General features: G+C 40.8%; 1 protein-coding gene across 2 annotated transcripts in view; it reads left to right on the top strand.

Annotated features, from left to right (window-relative positions):
- The window catches only part of Rab6 (RAS oncogene family member Rab6), a 90,350-nt gene that overhangs the window by 31,371 nt on the left and 33,510 nt on the right, over positions 1-25,469 (top strand). For both annotated transcript variants that reach the window (XM_068359988.1, XM_068359987.1), the window contains exons 3-4: positions 2,921-2,974; positions 23,047-23,152. In XM_068359988.1, coding sequence (XP_068216089.1) covers positions 2,921-2,974; positions 23,047-23,152 — 160 coding nt within the window. The remainder of the gene's footprint in view (positions 1-2,920; positions 2,975-23,046; positions 23,153-25,469) is intronic.

Raw genomic sequence — 25,469 nt, 5'->3', positions numbered from 1 at the left:
TTGGAATGATTTTCTACTTACCATTTGGATTTTATTATTTGGGATTCAGTTGCTTTTATTTTATTTTATTTTTCCTATTTTGGGTTCAATTATTTTTTTATTTTGGGTTCAATGAATTTTATTTTTTTCTTTGAGGTTCAATTAATTTTATTTTTCAGTTGTTTTGGTTCAATGAATTTTATTTCTTTATCTGGAGTTCAATGAATTTTATTTTTTCCAATTTTTAGTTCAGTAGATTTTATTTCTTTATCTGGCGTTCAATGAATTTTATTTTTTAATTGGGTGTTCAATGCATTTTTTTTTCTATTTTGGATTTGGTGCAATTTCTCTTCAATTCTTGGTTACATTGCAATTAAAATGTTTGAATTTGATGTTCAGTACAATTTAGAAATATGAATTTGAAGTTTGATACAATTTGGATCTGAGAATTTGGTATTCGATGTAATTTTGATTTTTTTAATTTTATAATTTGGGAATAGATGCAATTTGAATGTTTGGAATTTCAATTTGAATTTTTTGAATTGGTGTTCAATGCCAACTTAATTTATTATGGGTTCATTACATTTTGGATTTGGGAATTCAATATTTCATGCAATTTTTTTTTATCGGGTTATAATGGATTTTTTGTTTTTTAAATTTGGGATTTGATCCATTTTGAATTTTTGAATTTAATGTAAGGTGCATTCTATATTTTGAATATTAAACTTGATTTTATGATTTTAATTTGATTTTAGGGTTTCAATTTAATTTTAGGATTTCAATTTAATTCTAGAATTTGAAGGTAATTTTAGAATTTGAATTTGATATTAGGATTTGAATATAATTTTATAATTTAAAGGTAACTGAGATTAGAAGATAACCTTAGGGTTTTAAAGCAATTTTAGGATTTTGATGCAAGTTTAGAATTTTGAGGCAATTTTAGGATTTTGTGGTATTTTAAGGATTTTAAGGTAATTTTACAATTCTACGGTAATTCAAGGATTTTAAGGTAATTTTAGAATTCTATGGTAATTTAAGGATTTTAAGGTAATTTTAGAATTCTATGGTAATTTAAGGATTTTAAGGTAATTTAAGGATTTTAAGGTAATTTAAGGATTTTAGAAGGTAATTTTAGAATTCTATGTTAATTTAAGGATTTTAAGGTAATTTTAGAATTCTACGGTGATTTAAGGATTTTAAGGTAATTTAAGGATTTTAGAATTCTACAGTAATTTAAGGATTTTAAGGTAATTTTAGAATTCTACGGTGATTTAAGGATTTTAAGGATTTTAGAATTCTACAGTAATTTAAGGATTTTAAGGTAATTTTAGAATTCTACGGTGATTTAAGGATTTTAAGGTAATTTAAGGATTTTAGAATTCTACGGTAATTTAAGGATTTTAAGGTAATTTTAGGATTTTAAGTAGGCTTTCAAGGGTCATTTCAATATTTAATTCTGAGATTGAAATTTTACCACCAATTATTGTGTGTATCATAACATGTCAGTTACTCTCGTCCTATCTCTCTGTTTGGGTTTTAAAAAGAATATTCCTTCTCATCCCGATGTGCTCTGCCATTCTTCAGTGCCTCTGCAGGGCCAGCAGTAGTAGGGACATCCCTGTGACCCCTGCTACACCATCATTAGGGGCTGTCAAACGACCTCCTCGAGACAATTTTTAGTCTCTCTCTCTCTCTCTCTCTCTCTCTCTCTCTCTCTGATGAGACATGATTTTTTTACCAGATAGAACTTCATTTCATCAAAAAAAATCTTCGAACAGAGAGAGAGAGAGAGAGAGAGAGAGAGAGAGAGAGGGATTATTACTATGGTTTTCCTTATTTTATGTATTACCAAAATTCTGAATATTATATATATATATATAATATATATATATATATATATATATATATATATATATATATATATATATATATATATATATATATATATATATATATATATATATAGTATTATACAGTATTTCACCCCTTGTAGCTTACTGGTAGGTAGCATAACATTACAAAAGTCTTACTAACCATACCCAAGATCTACATATTATACACCCACGTCGCAGTTTGCTAGCATCATGAAGAATCCGATCGTAAAGGCTATTTTAATTGTCGTTGAACATTATTTATAGAGAACGTCATTAGCTTAAGATGTCCCATTAAAACGTTGCACAGCTTTTATCTCTTTGACCTCATTGTTAAAATCTTTCGACCCTGTTAGTTATGAGCTATGACCTTACTGTTTTGATGGTATTTTGAAACAGTGTTAAGGTTCATGTATTTTCAGATTTTTAAGCCAGTATTGGTTGACTTATAACATGGCAATATTCAATTTTTATTTCTGACTTCCGACCCCCACACATTGTTTTTTTTTTTATTGTAACCCTTTTATCAGACTAATTCCTTTGCAATACTTTGCTTTCTGATTCCACCTCTATCAACGGTTGCAATATTTTCATCTGTCTAAAACAGATAGGTGATGATGATAATAGTAATTGTAATAATCATAATAGTGTAATGGCAGAGATAAGGGTAAGTAATGTATATTCCCCCACTGTCATTAATATGAGATATTAAACATTGTGAAATATATACCCTTAGTCTTATGTTTTATAAAATATAAAGTTTCATTTTTTTATTGATATACTTCATGTATGATGAGAGAAAAGGTAATCATTGTAAGGAGTAAATAGTTTCAGTATTTTTAAGTATAAGAATTAATTCAGGTTTATACTGCTTTCTCTAGTTTTTCTTTTAATGTAAACCAAATAAGATTTTCTTTGATATTGATTAAGTCAAGGAATACATTCTTGTTTTTTTTTAGTTAATATTAAGTAGAACAAGATTTTACAATACTGTATGCTCTTTCTTCTACAAAATTGCCAAATATTTTTTATCTTTGCATTATTTAATTGATGTAATTTTCTCTTTGCAGGCGACCATCGGTATAGATTTCCTCTCCAAAACAATGTATTTGGAGGACAGAACGGTGAGTATTTAGGCTTAAATATTTCTTTTCCCATCCATTCAAGAAAAAAAAAAACTTAAAAAGGGGCTATATACAATTCCCTATACCCTAAAGATAACTCATATGAAATTCTAATCTCCTAAATAGCCCTTAAAACATCATGTGCTTAAGCGCATTATTTTGTTTACATTTGAGCAATACAAACTATTTTAAAATTGACTGATGGCTGCATTTCCTGCTGTGACATTGGTTTTGGTGGAAACATGGCTCCTGCTGACTCGGCAGATAGACCAATAGGCTCTCTCAAACCCCCATCCCTAGATTACAGGAACGGCGAGATCAGGACCTACTTAGAGAAGGTCGGCCAGACAGGGTCTTTGAGATTATGAACACTATAGTGAAAACACTCTTGAGCTTCGAGCGTGGCTCGAACTTCCGACCCACGATTTGCGTGTGACATAATCCACCAGGCTACCAGAATGTGATCAAGGGGATGTTTGGCTTGTATTTTTGCATTGAAAATTCTCATATGATCCATATCTTCAAAATCTGAGATATCCGTAAATATTATCATTCGGTAAAAATGGATGAGATTGTTTTTTTATCAAGTTTTAAGAGATACACCACCTTACAACTTGTTTAGCGTTATGTATACAAGATATAATTTTTAGCAAATGTTATATATCTACTTTCATGAGTGTTTTGTATATAGACATCTGCAGAGTGCCAATTGTGATATTCTAGTTCAATATTATTAATTTGTAGGGAAATTTTTATATATTAATTAATCTTGACTTCCAGTGTTACGGTGTTTTTTTTTTTCAGTTATATGTTGATGCCTAAGTAAATGTGGGAACAATTTTGCTAAACTAAAATAAATATGTACATTATTTTGACCAAACATATGATAAAGGAACCAGAATTTCTGGAGCCATTTGCCTAGCCACTAGGGTTGAACAGGCAGATCCACCTCTAAAATGCAGTTTAACCAGTCTAGTGAGAAAAACTGGCCCTGGCATGGACAGTACCTTCCTACAAAGTATTGTGTTGTTCAAGCTGTTATTTAATCGTACGGGAATACAACACTGAGGTTATTACCTCCGCCAACGAAGTTGGAAGGAGGTTATGTTCTACCCCCTGTTTGTGGGTTTGTTTATTAGTGAACAGCTTCTTGGCGACAATTTTAGTTATTATTATTATTATTATTATTACTATTATTATTATTATTATTATTACTAGCTAAGCTACAACCCCATTTGGAAAGTGAGATGCTATAAGCTCATAGCCCAGTGAGAAAAGGAAATGAGGATGTCAATAAACGATATAAGAAGTAATGAACATTTAAAATAAAATATTTTAAAAACAATAACAACATTAAAATAGATACTTCATATACAGTAAAAACTATAGAAAGACTCATGTCAGTCTGTTCAACATAAAAACATTTGCTGCACGTTGGAACTTTTGAAGTTCCACTGATTCAACTACCAGATTAGGAAGATCATTCTACAACTTGGTCACAGCTGGAATAAAACTTCCAGAATACGGTGTAGTATTGAATCTCATGATGGAGAAGGCCTGACTATTAGAATTATCTGCATGCTTAATATTACAAACATGATGGAACTGTACTGGAAGATCTGAATGTAAAAGAGGTTCAGAATTTTAAAAAAAAATCTAATGCAACTTGCATAATGAATTAATTGAATGGCAGTGCCAGAGATTTAGATCTAGATCGGGAATAAAAGATTTAATAGACCATAAGTTCCAGTTCAACAAATTAAGATGAAAATCAGCAGCTGAAGACCAGACAGGAGAACAATACTCAAAACAAGGTAGAGTGAAAGAATTGAAACACTTCTTCAGAATAGATTGATCCCCAAAAATCTTAAAAGACTTTCTTAATAAGCCAATTATTTTAGCAATTGAAGAAGACACAGACCTAATGTGTTTCTCAAAAGTGAATTTGCTGTCAAGAATCACACCTAAAATTTTAATAGAGTCAGAGTTAAAGAAACATTATCTATGCTGAGATCCGGTTGTTGGGGAGCCACTGTCCTTGACCTACTTACAATCATACTTTGAGTTTTGTTAGGATTCAACTTCATACCCCATAATTTGCACCATGCACTAATTTTAGCTAGATCTCTATTAAGGGATTCAGCAACCCTAGATCTACATTTAGGATATGGAATTGATGCAAAGAGAGTAGCATCATCAGCATGTGCAACAAGCTTGTTTTCTAGGCCAAACCACATGCCATGTGTATATAGTATGAAAAGTAATGGGCCAAGAACACTACCCCGAGGAACACCAGATATCACATTCCTGAACTCACTATGGTGCGCATCAACAACTCCTCTTTGCAATATAGTTCTTAGAAATTGAATAATGGTGCTGAGAAATGACCCACCCATTCCCATCTGTTTAAGTTTTAAAAGAAGGGCCTCATGATTAACACTGTCAAAGGCAGCACTAAAATAAAAGCCAATCATATGAACTTCCTAACCACAATCAAGGGATTTCTGTACAGAATTGGAGATTGTAAGAAGGGCATCACATGGTCCAAGGCCTTTACGAAAACCAAATTGCAAACTAGGGAACAGATGATTATCTTCATGAGTTATGGAAATTGGGCGGTAATCAGTTTGACTTGAGCTACCACAAACATATTTACATAGTGGAGTAGCATTACCACTTTTCCAACAAATGCTGAAAGCTGCTCTTCTTGCTAACTTGCACAAGATAAGATAACTTTGGAGCTAAGAAATCTGTAATCTTCAAAAAAAAAAAACAAAGGAAAAATACCATTTAGGTCTACACCTCCATAAACATCAAGGTCCATCAACAGAGCTTTAATTTCACTAGATCAAAAAGCTAAACTATTTAGTTTAGCCTCGGGAAAACAGAAATGAAGAAGTTCGAATTTCTCATTACTCTGCGTACTGTCAAACACATCAGCCTAAAGGGTTGCCTTTTCCTTTAGACTGTGAGTGACAGAGCCATCTGGTTTAAGTAAAGGAGGAATTGTTGCATCTACACCAAAGAGTGCAGATTTAACGGTAGTCCATCACTTAGGCTCCTTGGTTGTACCAGAAAGTGTTTGTCTTGTGATTAAATGGTATTGCTTTTCAGTTGAAGCATAAACTCTGAGCAAAAGCTCTAATCTGAGTATAGTTATTCCAGGTCAAATCTGACCTGTTACCCTTCCAAAGATGTTAGGCCTCCTGCTTCTCCGAATAAGCAGGTCTACAATTATCATTGAACCATGGTTTTTCCTTCATTTGGTACTTAGTACACAAGAAGGGATACACCTATCAATTATGTTGACTAAAGTCTCATTCAAAGGGACAACAGGATCAACACTACTATACAATTGTGACCAATTCAAGCCCAAATGATCATGCAAAATCCTATTCCAGTCTACATGAGATTTCATATAAATCGTACACGAGTATGAAACATCAGGGACAGGCTGGTCAGGTGTTCACTACTAATAAAATAAAGTCATGATCAGATGTCCCAAAGTGAGAACCAACCTTACTTGTTGTAACGCCAGGGGAGTTACACAATGTCCAAGCAGTTACCCGACTGTGAGTAGCTTCACTTATGATTTGCTCACAGCCTGATTCACAAGCAAAGTTTAAAGCTCTTAAGCCATGACGATCAGTAGGAGAAACAGAATTTAACCGCTCCGTATGGTGAGCATTGAAATCGCCAACAACGACAAAAGAGGCCTTTCTATCACCATCTTATATCTTACCCATAATGGTAAGAAGACAATGAAAGATAGAATCATCCATGTCTGGATTCCGGTAGATCAAGCACAAGTAGTTGTTAAGCTTGCCACAAACTTTTATTAACTGAATCTCATGACATCCACTTTCATAGTAGGACTTATGAAAAGCGGGGTACTCAGTCCTAATATACACCACCATTCCCCTTGCCCTTCTTCTTCTTCTTTGTCTACATCTTTTCCCACTTCTATGTGGGGTCGATGTTTCTGGTCAGCTTTCTCCATCTACCTCTGTCCCACACCTTATCACCGGTTAATCCCTTTGATCAAAGGTCATCCTTGATACACTCTACCCACCTTTGCTTTGATCTCCCCAATCCCCTTGCCCTAGGGATGGTCAAAATTATTGGCTTCTGAAAACCAGCTATAAGGAGTGCAGATGAGTGCCTCATATTAGAAAAAGTGTCTGAGCACAAAAGAATATCCTGCTCTCTGGATGCAACTTTAAGGTCTTTAATATTTGCATGAAGACCATGAATATTGCAATACAGTAGATGACATTGACAAAATCAAGGCTGCACTGGTCCTGGGTTTTGCTCTCCAGACAGTAAAAGAATTATTGGTAATGAAAAAGATACATCATACTGTATTTAAAAACTAAATTAACAAGAATAACAAAATCAATATGTACAGAAATATAAATAAAGTGATTGATCAAACCCATAGACTATAGAAAAAGTCTGAACAACTGGTCAACATGGAGGAGCCGATACACCATGCAAGGCTAAATACCATCCAGGATAGCCACTAAAACTAAAGGGAGAACAGTAAGGATGGTTTTGAGAAGAAAAAGAATTAGCTAAGGAAAAGACAACCTCTTGATAAACCATCAGGCATAAAATCTGAATTTGTAGAGTAATGAAACTTACAGGGCTTAGCATTTATGTAAAAAGCTGGAAATGTTTTGGTAGATCAAGGTCAAAGGTCAACGTCAAGGAAAATGTCCAATTCACATAATCAACTATAAGTTTGGACATTGTTATCACAGAGACTTCAAATTTGTTTCATATTTGAGTTGAGAAAATCCATGCCAATTGATACATGTTTAGGTCAAAGTCAAGATCAAGGTCGAGAAATAAGCTGCCGCAGCGGAGGTCTGCGCTCTACTGAATGCCCCTCTAGTTATATATGATTAACATACATGAATAAGCAAGGAAAAATTCTGCAAGCGGTTGACATACATAATTAAGCCAAGAAATAAGCTGTAGGCCATTGACTTGACTATCAAGCTCTTATTTAATAGAATATCCATTTGTGAAAAGAAATAAAACTAAATTTGTTCGCGGAGTTGTGATTTGAATGGCTTAACAAACTTGTTTTGTGAAGATAATGAAATATTTTTCCCCATTTTCTGTAACACATGCTGTAAACTTTTACAGTACTATATAGGAAGGCATTAAGTCTTCTATGTTTATAGAGGATGATTATAAAAGGGATTTTGACGAAGGAAAAATCTATTTCTGGGGAGAGACCTGTGGCGCCCGGTGAAAAGTCCTTCTTATATATCTTTTCTGATAAAACCTTCCAATTATACCAGAGAAAGAAAAAAGCATGGAATGCTGAGGTTACTACCCTCGCGCGAGCACCTTTTGGGTGTCGTGTATAAAGCAAAGGCGCGTGAAAACCACTATTCACAGGTTGTCTTCCATTTAGTTAATTCCTTCGCCAAAGGGATGGGCCGATACAAAGGTCCTAGCCAACCACCAGCGCCACGACGCGAGCGCCATCTGAACAACATCCTTCTGTAATGGTCATGACGGCTTGGAAAGGAAAGGGTGGGATCGTGTAAAATAAAGGGGAAGGGTTTCACCGGGCGCCACAGGTCTCTCCCCAGAAATAGAATTTTCCTTCGTCAAAATCCCTTTTCTGGGTCGACCTGTGGCGCCGGGTGAAAATGTACCAGAGAATGCCTTCCAAGCCCAACAATAACAACTAAATTAATGAGGGGAGAGAAACAACACCATATAAAGAAAATCATAAATAATTAAGGTAAACAAACATGATAACAGGGAAGCCTCCCAGTATCAGAGGAAACATGCTACAAAACTGACATGGCTAAGAATATCCCAACCCTATAACAACGGTAATCAATAATAGTTACAAACATAACCTAATATGTAATAAACTTAGGGCTAACAAACCACCAAGGAAACGGCGTCGTGGTGCGAGTCGCGGGTAGGAGGGAGAAGAAAAGAGATGGATGAAAGGAAGAACAAAAGATCACTGGGGAGAGATAAGGCTCCCAGCTGCAACTGTTGGGTATTTAAGAGCCTGTAAGTTCATTAGATAGTGGCGTTTGAAGATCATAGGAGATTCCCAACCCGTGAACTTTATAAGGTCATCAAAGTCCATCTTCTGGGGGAAATGATCCCGGATTGGCTTGTTAAATGAAGTATAGGATCTATAGCCTAATACCACGTATGGGAATGGTACCTCCTTGTTCTCTGATAAACAAGGGGCCAGACGATCGGGTAGCAGTCGTGGCTAAAAAGGCCCTGAGAGTGGTGACCGGACATAGAGAAGTATCTTGGAGAAGAGGAATAACTTTCCAAGGGGACCACCTATTTTGGGGGTTAACGGCCGAATCATATTGGCGAATTGTCGAGTCCCTTTTGTCTGATTCGATGAAGAAATCGTTTTCCGGTTCAATGTTCGCGTCTCTACGAGCTGCCAACTTCCTGTAGTCTACAAAGTTAGGGTTTTGGCCATCCTTGAGTAATCTGACACAGTGAGTTTGGAATACTCGGGTCAGTTTGAGGAACGGGATCCGGATGGGACGGAGTTTCCACTCGAGGAGGAGAGGAAACCAACTGTTCTTGGGCAGTGAGGCGGTACTAAAGCCACTGCGCCCCGGAAGGAGCGCAGTCGGTGTAAAAGTTTTTAGAAGATTCACTGGGAGAGATAGGGAAATCTTCCCCTAATGGTTCCAATCCCGGGGTAATGCGTCCATGGCATGAGCCCGAGGGTCCAGGATTGGGGTCACATAACAAGGAAGTTTGTGATTGATCTGAGATGTGAATAGATCTACCTGGATGTCTGGAACGAGCCTGAGTATCCACCGGAATGAAATTCTGACTCCAGGGGACTCGTCCTGGATAGTGAGCCCGTTCTCACATCCTGGCCTCCCGCTAGGTGAGGTGCTGACAGGAACCAGTTCTTTTCTGTTGCCCAGGCGAAGAAAGTGACCAGGATCTGATTCAGGTTGGGTGACTTGGATCCTCCCCTGTTTCTGTAGTGTACCTCGTCTGTGCTGTCTGACACTACTCTGATGTGGGTCGACCTCGGAGGAGAGTCTCTCTTCAGGGTCAAGAACACTGCCATGGCTTCGAGAACATTGATATGGGACTGTTTCATGGCTAGTGACCAAGAACCTGAAACATCTGATGTTCGGAGAAATCCCCCCATCCACTTAAAGACACGGCTGAATGGAATGTCACTTGCGGAGGTGGGAATTGTAGAGGAACCGCTTTGGAGAGGTTCTTCGGTTCGGACCATGGGCGTAGTCTCATTTCCCAGACAGAGGGGATCTTCGAGACCTTGTCTTCTTATAGGTACTGTAGCTCTCTTTCTCCAAAATCGATTGATGTCTTGAGTTTGGCTTTTATTAGGAGATCTGTTACTGAAGTGAATTGGAAAAGGCCGAGGATACTTTCTAGGCTCTTTGGACACTTGTTTGTGCTTGAGAAATTCTTGATCTTGGAACCTATTCCTCTTACTTTTGGAAGGGAGAGACAACGTGTGCTTCGAAAGGTCCCACTGAATGGCTAACCATTCTAAGTGGCCTGATGGTCGCAGGCGAGACTTATGGAGATTGACTCGAAATCACAGGTTGTCGAGCAATCGAAGTAATTCCTTCGTAGCTCTGTTGCCTTCTATGGCCGGCCGGGCCCAAATGAGCCAACCGGCCAGATAAGCAATGATCTGTATCTCTTGGTTCCTGAGTTGTTCTAACACTGCCTCTCCCAGTTTCGTGAATATCCTGGGATCAATGTTGAGGCCAAAGGGCATGTCTTGAACACAAAGGCTTTCCTGCTTAGGTGGAAACCCAGATAAGAAGAGAAGTTTCGAGCTATAGGCGCAAGCTAATAGCGGTCGTTAAGATCGACAGAGGTGGTGACGGTCCCACGGGGAAGTAAGGTCCGTACCTGAGAGATAGTCGTTTGATTGCTTTTTCTTGAGTAACCCTGTGGTGTACACTTCAGGACGGGAGTGGATTTCTGGGAGAAGGTCACTGGCGGAGGAGGAGGACCTTGAGGCCATTTTCATCTCAAACCGTTAGAGATTATGCTATGATCCCACAGACCGAGTCCAATGGTCACGAAAGTGGTAAAGTCTTCCCTCTACCGGGACCCCCGCGTTGTGAGGGAGTGAATCTAGGTCCTTCCCTTCTCCGAGCCCCCTTTTTCCTAGGTCCGCCTTGATGGCGGGACTGTCTTCTACTCCTGTAGCTTCCTCTCTGGTGTCCATGAAAGGAGCCTGAGGGTTCGGATCTAGGGCTGTATGCAGGCAAAACATCCCAACGGGGTTGGGCTGTGTACCTGGGGAATCAGTGAGGTAGACCACCTGATGATGGGGAGTCAGATACAAAAGCGTCGAACCAGAGGAAGCCTGTGATGACGAGTGGGAAACCGACTATCGATTCCTGTCTGATAGAGGTCTCAGACAGAACGTATTTCCCACAACTGACCCGATCAGACCAACAAACGTGTAGGTCGAACTGGAAGGGCAGAGCCTGGAATTATCGTACCCCCCAGGCTGACATCATCCTGGTCCAGACAGATTGGGCCTGCCCTTTAGGAAATAATACCGTTACCTTCGGTACCTTGTCTAAGCTAACCAAGGCAATCTCTTTCAATCGAACGAATCCGTTGAATGGGAATTCTAGTACCTGGGAGTAAAATCTAGGTCCCCCAGAGGGAGGACGTCTATGCCCTCCAGATTTATGGTACCACCTATATCCGAGTTCCTGAACGGCACTGACTCACCACCATACCTTAGAGCTGCGTCATAGCCCCTTGGTTTTCCCTAGAATGTGTTGCTTTTAGCCGTCACAGTTTATGCAGGGTAACATGAACATCAGGATCCTTTAAGGGTCCTAGGTCGGTGACGTAGGTAATTGCAAAGCTGAAGGCTCAAAACTCATCCCCACCTACCTGCCCGTCCATGGGGTCGTCGTCCAACCTTAGAGAGGACACTCCGAGGAGATAGGGACCTCTAGATGGAGCATTCCTTCCCAACCTCGATACCCAAGGGCGGAGAGCCTCTCTTGCAGGCCAGAGAGAATCATCATCATCCTGATGGGAACCATGCAGGCGAACCTTCTGTAACACAAAGGGGACATAAGTCTGGATGTTCCTTGAACTTTGGTTAGCGATCCTATTCACAGGCTGGGATCAGCTGTATAACTCTTAAAAAGCAATTTTAAAGAAAAGTCATTAAATGTACTATCTTCTGGGGTATAGTGCGACACTTGTATTCATGAAATGTGACACTGTTGGCGCATTCGCCACTGGGTGGAAATTTATTTCTATATGAACACTATGTTGTATGGATATTTATCCATATCTAGACATAGTTAGAATTGACTATGCATAAATATAGGCATAATTAATGTATTTCTATTTGAACACTATGTTGTATGGATATTTAGCCATATTTAGACATAGTTAGGATTGAATATGCATAAATATAGGCATAATTAATTTAATTCTATTTGAACACGATGTTGTATGGATATTTATCCATATTTATACATAGTTAGAATTAAATACATGCATAAATATAGGCATAGTTACATTCATAAATAATTTTTTTTTTTTTTTTTTTTTTTTGTTAAATCCTTCCCTTTACAGGTAAAACAAAGGATTGGCCACCCATGGTCTGAGTGATCTCTGACTGTACCGGAGCTCCGGTAACCATCCCCGGTACAAACAAAGGTCCGTCATAGTGACAACGTGAACCAGAGGAAATCTAATATTAATCTCAATGCTGATCGCCTGTACGATATCCGGTTAAGCCGGAGATTCGATGAAAAGGATCGTAATGACGATATTGTGATTATTCATGAAAAAAGGGTTCATACCCTGATTCTGATCGTCTGATTGATCTCTGTTTGTACCGGAGAACCAGTGACAAAGGTCCGGTATCGTGAAAACGTGATCCTCATCGGTACGATAACATTCTCTAAAACTGAATGTCTGTGTTATCTCCAGTGAAGCCGGAGATTCGATGAAAAAGGGACCGTAATAATGAAACTGTGAAATCCTCATCGGTATCACATTGTTAACTCCGGTTCTGGACGTCTGCTTGATCTCTGTTTGTATGGGAGATCCGGTAGCAAAGGCCAGTCCCCGTGAGATCGTGACCGTCACCGGTACGATAACATTAACCTCAATGAATGTTTGAGTTATCTCCAGCGAAGCCGGAGATTCGATGAAAAAAGGGGCCGGAAAGGTGTAATTGAGATCAAACATGACAAAGGTTCGTGTGCAAAAGGCCTCAGCCGGAGTCTGAGTGCCGGATTTCACCGTTGCACTCCAAATATCTGACTAGTTCTCACCCAATGAGTATCCATTATAGCGGCGTATAACTCAAGGCGGAGCTAAGCATAACTCAAGGCGGAGCTAAGGGTGTCGGTATAAAACGAACCCAATTAATGACTCATACACCAACGTTCCTACTAATAGTGTTAGCTATATTAACAGTAACCACATCAATAAAACGTGTATAACATTAAACGTACTATCATCAACTCTGATAATAAGAGGAGGCCTAAATAACTCGTGAACGTATAAAAACGGAGAACGGGAAAATCACCTCCCTTACTCGAGCTAATAAACGAGCACCCTATGCTCTCACTCTCAAGGTTACATAATAAAAGCTAACATCACACAATAATATAAGGAAAGTAAAAAACTGATTGCTTTTATTTTATTTTATTTATTTTTTTTTTTTTTCTTTTTTTTTTTTTTCCTTTTTCTTTTTCATTTTTAGTCATTGTAATAACCAAGAACGAAGAATAACGACAACGTAACCAATAAATAAGGATATAGTCTAAATCGAGCCTTCCTGGGGCGAGTACAAACTAACAGACTAAATCGCTAAACGTTTAAATCGCTATTCGCCCAATACCATTATTGGCACTATAATATCCAAATGTTTGTATATTTGTAATTTACCTAATGTCTGTTAATGACATAAGGATAAATAACTTAAAGCAATCTGCCGACCTGCGAGGGTCGGGGAAGCAGTGACATGCCCTTAAAATAAATATAAACACCAGCCTTAGCTAAAGGCAAGGCAAATATAAGTGTTAAGTGTATGGGCAACCTCCGGTGAAGCCGGAGCGTAATGAGATGTCCTGAATAATGCCGCCTTAGTCAAAGGCAAGGTAAATATAAGTGTGAAGTGTATGGGCGACCTCCGGTGACGCCGGAGGATAAGGAGATACCCTGAATAATTCAATTGTGGCTAATAATTCAATTGTGAAGATATAAAAGCCAAGCCGCAGCTAAAGGCTAAGGCTTAGATCATAGCAAAGCGTATTTACAAACTCCGGTGAGGCCGGAGGGAGAAGAAAGGTCCTGAATAATTATTGTGAATAAAAACACAATTGTAATAACAATGGCTATTGTGGATATGGCCGTGGCCTGAGACCGCAGTAAGGGCCACCGGAGGGTCGTATCTAAACAATATGAAGCCCGTCCCATGCAGTAAACAATATATAACTATAACCATAGAATGAAAGTCATTGAGAATCCCTCAAGCCGGAGTAGAACTCAAGGCGGAGTGGAAAACGTTCATAAACTACTCCCGAGCCGTAACGGGGAGAGGACGAAACACGGACCAAAATAACGCTAACAATTGAAAAGTCACGAAAAATAAATAACTCGTAAGTTATCATCCACCCAGAGGGGGAGAGGTGAGGGAGGGAGAACCCGTTGAACGCACAAAACGGAAAACGGGAAATCCGCTCAACCACCAGAGCTAAGAAAGAAAACGAGAGAAAGGGGTAACTCGTGACTGCGAACAGAAAACGGGGACCCCAATCTCTCGCTCTCTTGGACACAAAAACAGGACTAAAAATCACACAACACTATTATAAACGTATAAAATAAAAATGTACATCCATATAACACTACGATCGAAGAATAGCATCTGCCAAAACTTAAAATAAATAGCACAGTCGAGTGACGAACGCCTCGGTGGGGCTGGTACTAAACAAATACAAAGCTAGATCGCTATATCATTCGTAGGCTGGACTGCTAGCAAAACGTACCATGAGCAAAAATTCACAAAAAATTAATAACGGTTCTAAAGGCATAAAGCCAGGGACTTAACCAAGAACCTAAGTGACAGAGTACTAAACGGGCAGACAAAGATGAATTCCCAAACAAGTGAACAAACAATGGCCGCCATGAAAGGCCAGACGGGAATAATAAAACAGACTATACTGGATATAAAAACAACAGCCCGGTACAATAAAAAACTGTCAAAACAAACTATGGTACTTAACATTGGAATGTGTGAAGATGGAGCTTCGGACATGACAAAATAAATCCACGATTGACAAAAAAAGACTGAGAGCACCATAAACAAAATCAACACTTAAGATTCCAAAAGAAGGATGATGTTCAGATGGCGCTCGCGTCGTGGCGCTGGTGGTTGGCTAGGACCTTTGTATCGGCCCATCCCTTTGGCGAAGGAATTAACTAAATGGAAGACAACCTGTGAATAGTGGTTTTCACGCGCCTTTGCTTTATACACGACACCCAAAAGGTGCTCGCGCGAGGGTAGTAACCTCAGCATTCCATGCTTTTTTCTTTCTCTGGTATAATTGGAAGGTTTTATCATAAAAGATATATAAGAAGGACTTTTCACCCGGCGCCACAGGTCGACCCAGAAATCTTGGTTCCATGATAATAAAAAATTTTGAATTGTTTCCTTAGAGCATTTTTCTTTTATATCATGAAAAGATAGTTTGCTAAGTTTGTTTTTTCCTAGTTGTGATTATATAAAAAATAAATATTAAAAACTAATATTCTCAGGATAGAATATTATACTCTGCAGAAGCCTATTATAATATAACAGTGTAAAGTAACAATAATGGATTAATTTGTTTATTAGGAGTATAGAGTATTGAGTGCTGAAAGACTGGCTGATTGAAATAACAATCATCATAGGCTAGAAGAGATGACATAAAGGGCAGTCTTTTATAATGAGGCACATAGAGAAATACAAAACCATGTGAAAAGGAAGAGTTTATAACTCGTATTCTAATCTGGAAAAGACTTCTGATGAAGGACCAAGAAACAAGCAAAGTACAGTAGATTAAATGGACACAGTACAGGTAGATTATGTTAAACTAGTGATGTTACATGACTGTATACATGATCTAGAGAAAAGATTGAGGCAGGTATATTTTGAGAGTTTGTGATTAAAGGAAATGTATGTCAAGGATCAACACTATTTTCAAGTTTACTCTAATGCAGTACAGTAGGTTAAAATGTACAGAAAGAGAAGCTTCAGGAACTTTTACTGGCTGTGTAGATACTCTGGAGTTTAAGGCATAATCAGAAATGTTTGTAATATTGAAGGGTGAAATAAAGTGGAGGGAATTGAAAATCAATCCAAGGAAATTAAGAGTAGATATTGGTCAAGGATAAGTGTTGACTGACAAGTGGTCACAGGGCTAGGTATAGGAGGCAAACTTGATTCTATGTATCCATCATGTCAGCAAGTGTAATAAGAAATGTCCATGATTACAAGGTATAAATAGTATGAAAGATTGGTAATATAAAGAGGAGGGCCATACTCTTAAAAGACAGACCTTAATGGGCGTTGATACAATAAGCCAAGTTTTGTCATTTTTGTGTATAGAAAAAATTATCGATCGTCGGCGCCCACTCGTGTCCGAGTATTGGGTTCTGTCGTTAGCCATCAGCCTCCTATCTGTGGGGTGGGTGCTTATGCCTGATGTGGCTGTTAAGTCCTAGCCTGTGGTGGAAGAGTCGCGGACAGTGTTCACAAGGGAGGGTAGGTGGTGAGCGGGGCTGTTCTAATCGCTCTCTCCTTCTTCTCCTCCTAGCCTCCTCATTTTGTCTCCTCCTCTCCTCGAAGTCCACGGTGCCATGGTGTACTGTACTCCTCCAGGTTTTCCTGTCCCTGGCTGTTTCTTCCCATGAGGAAGGATCGATGTCAGTTAGAGCCAGGGTGCGCTTTAGTTGGTCTTTATAGCGCATTTTTGGGGCTCCTCGTGGTCTGGTGCCCTGGGTCAGTTCTCCGTAGAATATTTTCTTTGGGAGCCTAGATGGATCCATCCTATGCACGTGTCCTATCCAGCGGAGGCGGTGGTGGATGATGGTGGCCTCCACGCTGGTCAGCGAGGCACGTTCTAAGACTTCAATGTTGGTGGTGTGGCTCTCCCAGGGGATTTTCAAGATCTGTCTCAGTTTCATTTGTTGGAAGCGTTCTAGGTTTTTAAGATCGTTTCTATATAGCGTCCATGTTTCACATGCATACAGGAGCGTGGAGAGGACTACTGCCCTGAACACCATTATTTTGGTGGTCATTGTCAGTGCGTGGTTGTTAAATACGCGGCAGTTGAGTCGGCCAAAGGCGGAGTGGGCTGCCCTGATCAGTTGAGTCGGCCAAAGGCGGAGTGGGCTGCCCTGATCCTGTTCTCCACGTCCTTTTTGCTTGTGGGAGCTGATGTTAGGATGCTCCCTAGGTAGGAGAACTGGTCCACCTGTTCTAACGGTTGGTCATTCACTGTGGTATTGAAGTTGGGGAGCATCAGTCCTGGTGGATGTTGGACGAGGGTCTTGGTTTTGTCTGAGTTGACTTGCATCCCAAAACGTTCGTAGGCAGAGTTGTATGCATCAGCTAACGACTGCAGGTCCTCTGCCGTCTGACCTGGGGTGGCATTGTCGTCAGCATACTGCAGTTCTTGCACTGCACACAAGGTGGTCTTGGTTCTGGCGCGGAGTCTAGCAAGGTTGAAAGCGCCTCCATCCATGCGGAAACGTAGGTCGACTGAGAGTGTGTCTGGGAGAATCTCGTTGAGCATTGCTGCGGTGTATAGCGAGAAACACGTCGGGGCCAGAACACAGCCCTGCTTCAGGCCGCCGTTGATGGGGAATGGGTCTGAAAGAGAGTTCTGGTGGCAGACTCTCCCAACCATTCCGTCATGGAGGGCACGCACCAGCTTGACAAAATCGGGTGGGCAGCCATATCTTTTGAGGACAGCCCACATGGCAGGTCGAGGTACTTTGTCGAAGGCCTTTTTCAAATCCCAGAAGATGAACATTATGGGCTGATGTTGTTCGAGGCTCTTCTCTTGTAGTTGTCGCGCACAGAAGATCATGTCTATGGTCCCGCGGGAAGGTCGAAAGCCGCACTGGGACTCTGGCAGGACGTCTTCTGCGAGAATAAGGAGGCGGTCAAGGAGAATCCGAGCGAAAATCTTACTCGCGATGCTTAGTAGTGATATTCCCCGGTAGTTGTTACAGTTCTCCTTGTCTCCCTTCTTGAAGATGGTAATGATGTTTGCATCGCGGAAGTCACTGGGGGGGGTCTTGGTCTCCCATATTTTCAGTATAAGGAGCATCAAACGGTTCCTCAAGCCGGGGCCACCGTGAGTGAGGAGCTCCAACGGGATGTTGTCTGGCCCTGGGGCTTTGCCGGGCTTCATGCGCTGCAGGGCCTTGTTGAAGTCATGGATGGAGGGTGGTAGTGCCATCCAGTGACGGACGGGATGCTGCGGGGTCATTCGCTGGAGATCGTCTGGGGTGTCTGCTTGGTCATTGAGGAGGTTCTCAAAGTGAGACCTCCACCTGGCCAGGATGCCCTCGCTGTCGGTGATGGTCGTGGCCCCATCCGCGTCCTTCAGGCTGCCCACTGATGACCGTGTGGGACCGAATATTTCTTTTGTTGCTGCATAGAAGCTGCGCAGGTCACGTTGGTCAGCGAAACTCTGTATTTCTCCAGCTTTTCTTTGCCACCAGGTGTTCTGGGCTTCACGGATACCTCTTTGGCAACCAGCTTCAGCCACCTTGTGAGCACATTTGTTAGCTGCTGTTGGTTGGTTTTCCAAAGTCAGGCGTGCTTGTCGTTTGGTTTCAATGAGAAGAGAGATGGTAGCATCATTCTCATCAAACCAATCCTGCCGTTTCTTGGTGGTGTAGCCTAGTGTTTCCTCCGTGGCACGGGCCATGGCGTTTCTGAGGGTGGTCCAGTGGTGCTCGACAGTGGCCTGACCCACAGGGTCTGCGAGGTATTGTTTGCAGGCCTCCTTGTAGTTCTGTGCCACCTGTGGGTTGCGGAGCTTACTACAATCAAAGCGTTGGTGTGGTACGCTGTCAGGTGCCCTTCTGGGGTAGGGTCGTCACGGAGAGTCGGGAGATGAGGAGTCTGTGGTCCGTCCAGCAGTCGTCCGCTCCGGGCATGGATCGGGTGATGCGGACGTCTCCTCGGTCTCTGGCTCTGGTCAGGACGTAGTCCAGGGTGTGCCAGTGTTTAGACCGTGGGTGTCTCCATGTGGTCTTTTGTCGCTTTGGTAACTGGAAGATGGTGTTGGTTACCACAAGTTGGTGTTCTGCACACAGACCCAGTAGGAGTTGGCCATTGGCGTTGCAATTTCCAATGCCATGGCAGCCGATGATTCCCTCCCACAGGCGATGGTCTTTGCCTACTCGGGCATTAAAGTCGCCAAGCACAACGAGCTTGTCATTGGCGGGCACTGCCTGGATGGTGCGGTCGAGCTGGGTGTAGAAGGCAGCTTTGTTATCATCAGTTGAGGTCATAGTCGGGGTGTAGACAGAGATCAGGGTGAGATGTCTGTTCCGCGTGATGGGGATGCGGACAGTCATCAGGCGCTCACTGATGGCCTTGGGAGCGAGGTTGTGCTGCTGCACTAGCTGGGAACGGATGGCGAAGCCGACACCGTGGATGCGAGGCTCCTCTAGGGCCTTGCCTTTCCAGAAGATGGTGTAGCCTGTTCCAGCTTCCCTGATGTTGCCCTCTTCGGGTAGTCTGGTCTCGCTAAGAGCCGCCACATCAACATTGAAGCGGGCTAGCTCCTTGCAGACGAGTGCTGTACGTCGTTCCGGGCGGTTGGTGTTCGTCACGTCTTGGAGGGTGCGGATATTCCACGCACCTAAGGTTAATATTTTTTTCTTGTTATTTCGACCGCATTAGTGGGATGTCCGCCAGCCGCGGTGAGCTGACCAGACGGGTTTGCCGTGTCCGATGTTTACCCCACCTTTTCTAGGGGCCTCCCCATGTGGGGTGGGCTGCGGTGTCCTCAATAGGCCAGCCCAGTCACGGGTCCAGCTGCCGAACTCTGGTATTGCAAAATGAAGTTTCACAGATTAATTGTTCAAAAGCTGGAAAATTTTAAAATTTAGAAAGGGGAAAATGGCTTTGGCCAGCAATAACAGTCGATGAGGGGTCTCTTAGAGTAGTAGATATGGAAATAGGACAAAGACCTCTAAAAAGGCCCAGACAAACCAAAGAGAAACAAGGACCTTCAGGAAGGCCCAGATAAACCGAGGAGAAACAAGGACCTTCAGGAAGGCCCAGATAAACCGAGGAGAAATAAGGACCTCTAAGAAGGCTCAGATAAACCGAGGAGAAACAAGGACCTTCAGGAAGGCCCAGATAAACCGAGGAGAAATAAGGACCTCTAAGAAGGCCCAGATAAACCGAGGAGAAATAAGGACCTCTAAGAAGGCCCAGATAAACCGAGGAGGAATAAGGACCTCTAAGAAGGCCCAGATAAACCGAGGAGAAACAAGGACCTTCAGGAAGGGCCTGATAAACCGAGGAGAAATAAGGAGCTCTAAGAAGGCCCAGATAAACTGAGGAGAAACAAGGACCTTCAGGAAGGCCCAGATAAACCAAGGAGAAACAAGGACCTTCAGGAAGGCCCAGATAAACCAAGGAGAAACAAGGACCTTCAGGAAGGCCCAGATAAACCAAGGAGAAATAAGGACCTCTAAGAAGGCTCAGACAAACCAAAGAGAAACAAGGACCTTCAGGAAGGCCTAGATAAATCGTGAAGAAATAAGGACCTCTAAGAAGGCTCAGACAAACCAAAGAGAAACAAGGACCTTCAGGAAGGCCCAGATAAACCAAGGAGAAATAAGGACCTCTAAGAAGGCTCAGACAAACCAAAGAGAAACAAAGACCTTCAGGAAGGCCCAGATAAACCAAGGAGAAATAAGGACCTCTAAGAAGGCCCAGGTAAACCGAGGAGAAATAAGGACCTCTAAGAAGGCCCAGATAAACCGAGGAGAAATAAGGACCTCTAAGAAGGCCCAGATAAACCGAGGAGAAATAAGGACCTCTAAGAAGGCCCAGACAAACGAGGATAAATGGCATAGATAGAGCCCTAGACCAAATGAAAATAAAGGCAGGAAGTGTGCATTACAGGAGATTGGATTGAATTTGATTTTAAATCTAGCTTTGTAAAGGAAAATTTGTAACAAATACTGCTGACATGAAATGATGTTCTGAGATGCAGTTAATCCAATGCGAACTTCATTGTATGATCCATGTTCAGTGGCTTACAGTAAACCATGATGATACTGTATTGTATATTTTTTTAGAGCATCTTTACAGTCTTAGCTGTATTACTTCATACCTTAAATTGTTCTCGCTTTGTACATAGTTGTCCAGTTTCTTGCTTGCCGTAGATTTTCATCACTCGTTGAAAAACGGATCTTTTGGGCCAGCCTTCTAATTCTTGAAATGTGCTTTGTGGTATGATTAAACTTTTTTTTTAAGATATGACTTATTAATAGCATAGGTAATTTTTTTAAAAGGAAAATTTTTATTTGATATAGGACTATGAATGAAAGAACTCTCAAACTACTGATAATGCTCTTGAATGTTATGGCAAAACCATAGTGTAACGTTTTAACCCTTTTACCCCCAATGGACGTACTGGCACGTTTCACAAAACTCATCCCTTTACTCCCATGGACGTACTGGTACGTCCTTGCAAAAACTGCTATTTACATTTTTTTTTTTTTGCATATTTTTTATAACTTTGAGAAACTTCAGGTATTTTCCAAAGGAATGAGACCAACCTAACCTCTCTATGGCAAAAATTAATGCTGTTAGAGTAATTTAAAAAATATATATTGCAAAATGTGCTTAAAAAAAAAACGCCTGGAGGTTAAGGGTTAGTAAGTTCCAAATAGCCTGGGGATAAAAGGGTTAAATGAATATATCATCCACCACTCTGTTGCGCACATTTGACTTTGCACATACAGGAGTACTATACCACTTGGAGTTATCTGAATTTGACAATCCACTGTTAAGGTTATCCCTTTCTGTTAATTTTCTTAGTTTTCTGTTTTGTCCAGATGAACTACCGTTGCGTTGTTAGTTTCAAAAGTTCCAAGCTACTTATTTGATCCAATATTGAGTTGGTTGAACAAATTTGGTTAGTCATCTTAAAACTAATCACAATCAGTACCTTTTGCAAATAGTATAGAGGCTATGGCACTACCCAAGACTAGAGAACAATGGTTTGATTTTGGAGTGTCCTCCTAGAAGAGCTGCTTACCATAGCTAAAGTCTCTCATCTACCCTTACCAAGAAGAAAGTAGCCACAGAACAACTACAGTGCAGTAGTTACCCCTTGAGTGAAGAAGAATTGTTTGGAAATCTCAGTGTTGCCAGGTATATGAGGACAGAGGAGAATGTGGAAAAAATAGACTATTTGGTGTACAGTATATGCATCATGAAGTACTACATTTATTTCTGAATCACGGAATACCTTTAAAAAAAAAGTTAAAAGCTTTCTTTATTGCTTATTGTACACACAGGTCCTATCTCAAAAGTCCAAAGGTGAATCTTTTCATCTTCTGCTTCTTCTTTGTCTGCATCTTTTCCCACCTCTATGTGGGGTCGATGTTTCTGGCCAGCTTTCTCCATCTACCTCTGTCCCACACTTCATCACCAGTTAATCCCTTTGATCGAAGGTCATCCTTGATACAGTCCATCCACCTTCGCTTTGGTCTCCCTCTCCTTCTGTGAGATTATTGAAAGAAAGACAAAAGAACTGAAAATATTTGAAGAGAAGGTGAATCTTTTCATCTAAGGAATTTAATTTACTATAGAATATATTATCCATAATCCCCTTTAGACTGCACCTTTTACTAAGAAATAATTTATTTATTTGTATACTTTTCCATCTAAATGTTAATGTTAGATTTTAGCTAAAGAATTAATTGCTGGATTGATTTTAAAATTTCAAGTTTGTAATTTTATAAAACTTATATTTCAGGTGAGGCTGCAGCTTTGGGACACAGCCGGCCAAGAAAGATTCCGAAGCCTCATTCCATCTTATATTCGTGATTCTACTGTTGCTGTTGTTGTTTATGATATAACTAGTAAGTAATGAACTTTTAAATATGCATGCTGGTACAGTTTTCTTTTTAGTTGATTATCTTCATTTCACAAGTGTAAACAAAGAGAAATGCAAATTTAAGTCGCCTATTCTATCTCGTGTTTCCTTGCTCTCTGCATTTAGCTTACTTGAGTACAGTCGTAAAAAACTTTTTTGGGCTCGAGCCATGTCGTCCTGATGGAAGTTCCCTCCGGCAACTTTCTACTGTATAATATTTCTGCGATTGATATTACTAGAGAATTACCGTCGGGTATCACAGGGTTCCAACCCCCGGAACGACTATACGAAGATATCGTGTATAATTAGGGACGTATAGAAGATCCCCAACTTATAAAACTTTTGGTGATACACGCACAAATCCAACTGAAAATAACAAAGATATAGAAATACTACAATAAAACAATATAATATCATTTAATACAGTAAGCAAAACAACATTTGTAATAACCTGATATATATTTCATAGGAAACCCGACAGTTTGTTGACTTTTGTAGCTGGAAATCATAGGCATTGGATTCAGGTTAGGTCTACCCTAGGGCAAAATGTACCAAAATTTGACTAAACATCATCATCTTGGAACCTATTAAGTTTGTAAGTTGAGGACCTTCTGTGTATTAGTTCTATTTAATGTATTTGTTCCCACGATGACATTAACTTTCTTTTGAGTGATCTAATATAATGTTTGTGTTCATTACTTAAGTATAGTTTATTTTCTATTCCCTCTCCTTAGTGGGCTTCATTCCCTGTTGGAACCCTAGGGATCATAGCATTCTGTTTTTCCAACCTAGGTTGTAGCTTGGTTAGTAGTATTAATGATGATAATACATTAAGAAATGTAGAGGCAGTCAGATTTATTTATTAAAATGTATTAAAGCAACCTAAGAGAAGTTTGTTTCCATACTAACAAACATTCCGCTATTTATGTGGATACACTTTCGGCAGAGCTGGAAGGCAGCCTTTAGATTTAAAATGTGAGGTGGCAACCCTGTCTAACCACCTGATACCCAGCCAGCCATATATACTCTCACAGCTGTGAGCTACATTACTTTTTACTTTTGACTGGTAGAAAGCGGACGTCTCCGTTCTCTCCCTTCAAGGCTTAGACATTTATCACTACATTATTGCTTTGCGCTCACTTTTTCTTTACAGATGTGACTGTGTTATTAACCTGACACTCCATTACAGAGTAATTTGGCAGTTTTCAGATGTCTGAGGTTTGTCTCCGTGAGTTTATCGGAAGGAATTCTCTGCGCTGACAACTCCTCTTGGGGTAACCTCTCCCATCTGCGGGTTGGTTTTTTTCTTTCTTCCTGGAGGGGATTTATTTTTAAATTCTCTGTTTCTTCTTCAGCTTATATAGACATCAGAGTGTGAAGTCAGTGGCTGTAGCTGCAGCTGACGTCTTAGCTGTCTACGAGGTATGCCTCCCATTCATCCTTCCATCGACTCCGGCTGACGACGAGTCTTCTCACCTCCTGCTGATCTCGTCGTCTCCCAACGATCTGCATTCTCTCTCTCTCTCTCTCTCTCTCTCTCTCTCTCTCTCTCTCTCTCTCTCTCTCTCTCTCTCTCTCTCTCATCACAGGGGCGAGACTCATCACCTCTTCTTCCTGGTCGGTAAGGATGTTCGCGACAATCCAATGATAAGTTCAGAATTTATTCTGTTCAATGATCGCAGGGGTGAGACCTATCACCTCGTCTTCCTAGTCGGTCATGATGTCGGTCGCGACAATCTGATGGGTGTCGTTTTTGACAATCAATGATCGCCACAGAGATCGTAGGCTGTCATGATCTCGATATTCTTCTTCTTGAAGACGAACACCTGTTCAGTTATCCCTTCGGGGGATTACTCCGGCAGGATTCCTGTTCGGGTAATCCTTTCGGGAAAAACCTAATAAAAATAAGCCTTAGCTTTTTCTCAAGCAACACTTTAACCTTCAATTTGAGATAGAGCTCGTTGAAGGGAAACAGTACTGCTCGGAGGTTCACCTCCAGGTGTGAGAAATTCCCCTTCCAAGGGAGAGTCTCTTCACAACCCTTGAGTACGCTCACGATCATGAGCTAGACACCCAGGTTGTGCTACACGCACGATCGTGAGTTACTCTTGCAGTCGTTGTGACTCTAGTCTCTACACAACCCTTGAGGATGCTCACAGTCACGAGCTAGTCACGTGATCGCGAGCGTCATGAGCGTGAGTAACACACTTGCGCTCATGTCTCGCTCATGACCACGATTGCGACACCAGTCTCTACACAACCCTTGAGGACGCTCACATGATCGCGAGCGAGACGCCCGCGAA

The sequence above is a fragment of the Palaemon carinicauda genome, chromosome 36 (assembly GCF_036898095.1).
Source record: "Palaemon carinicauda isolate YSFRI2023 chromosome 36, ASM3689809v2, whole genome shotgun sequence".
Taxonomy (NCBI): Eukaryota; Metazoa; Arthropoda; class Malacostraca; order Decapoda; family Palaemonidae; genus Palaemon; species Palaemon carinicauda.
This window is presented reverse-complemented; position numbering and strand designations above follow the sequence as displayed.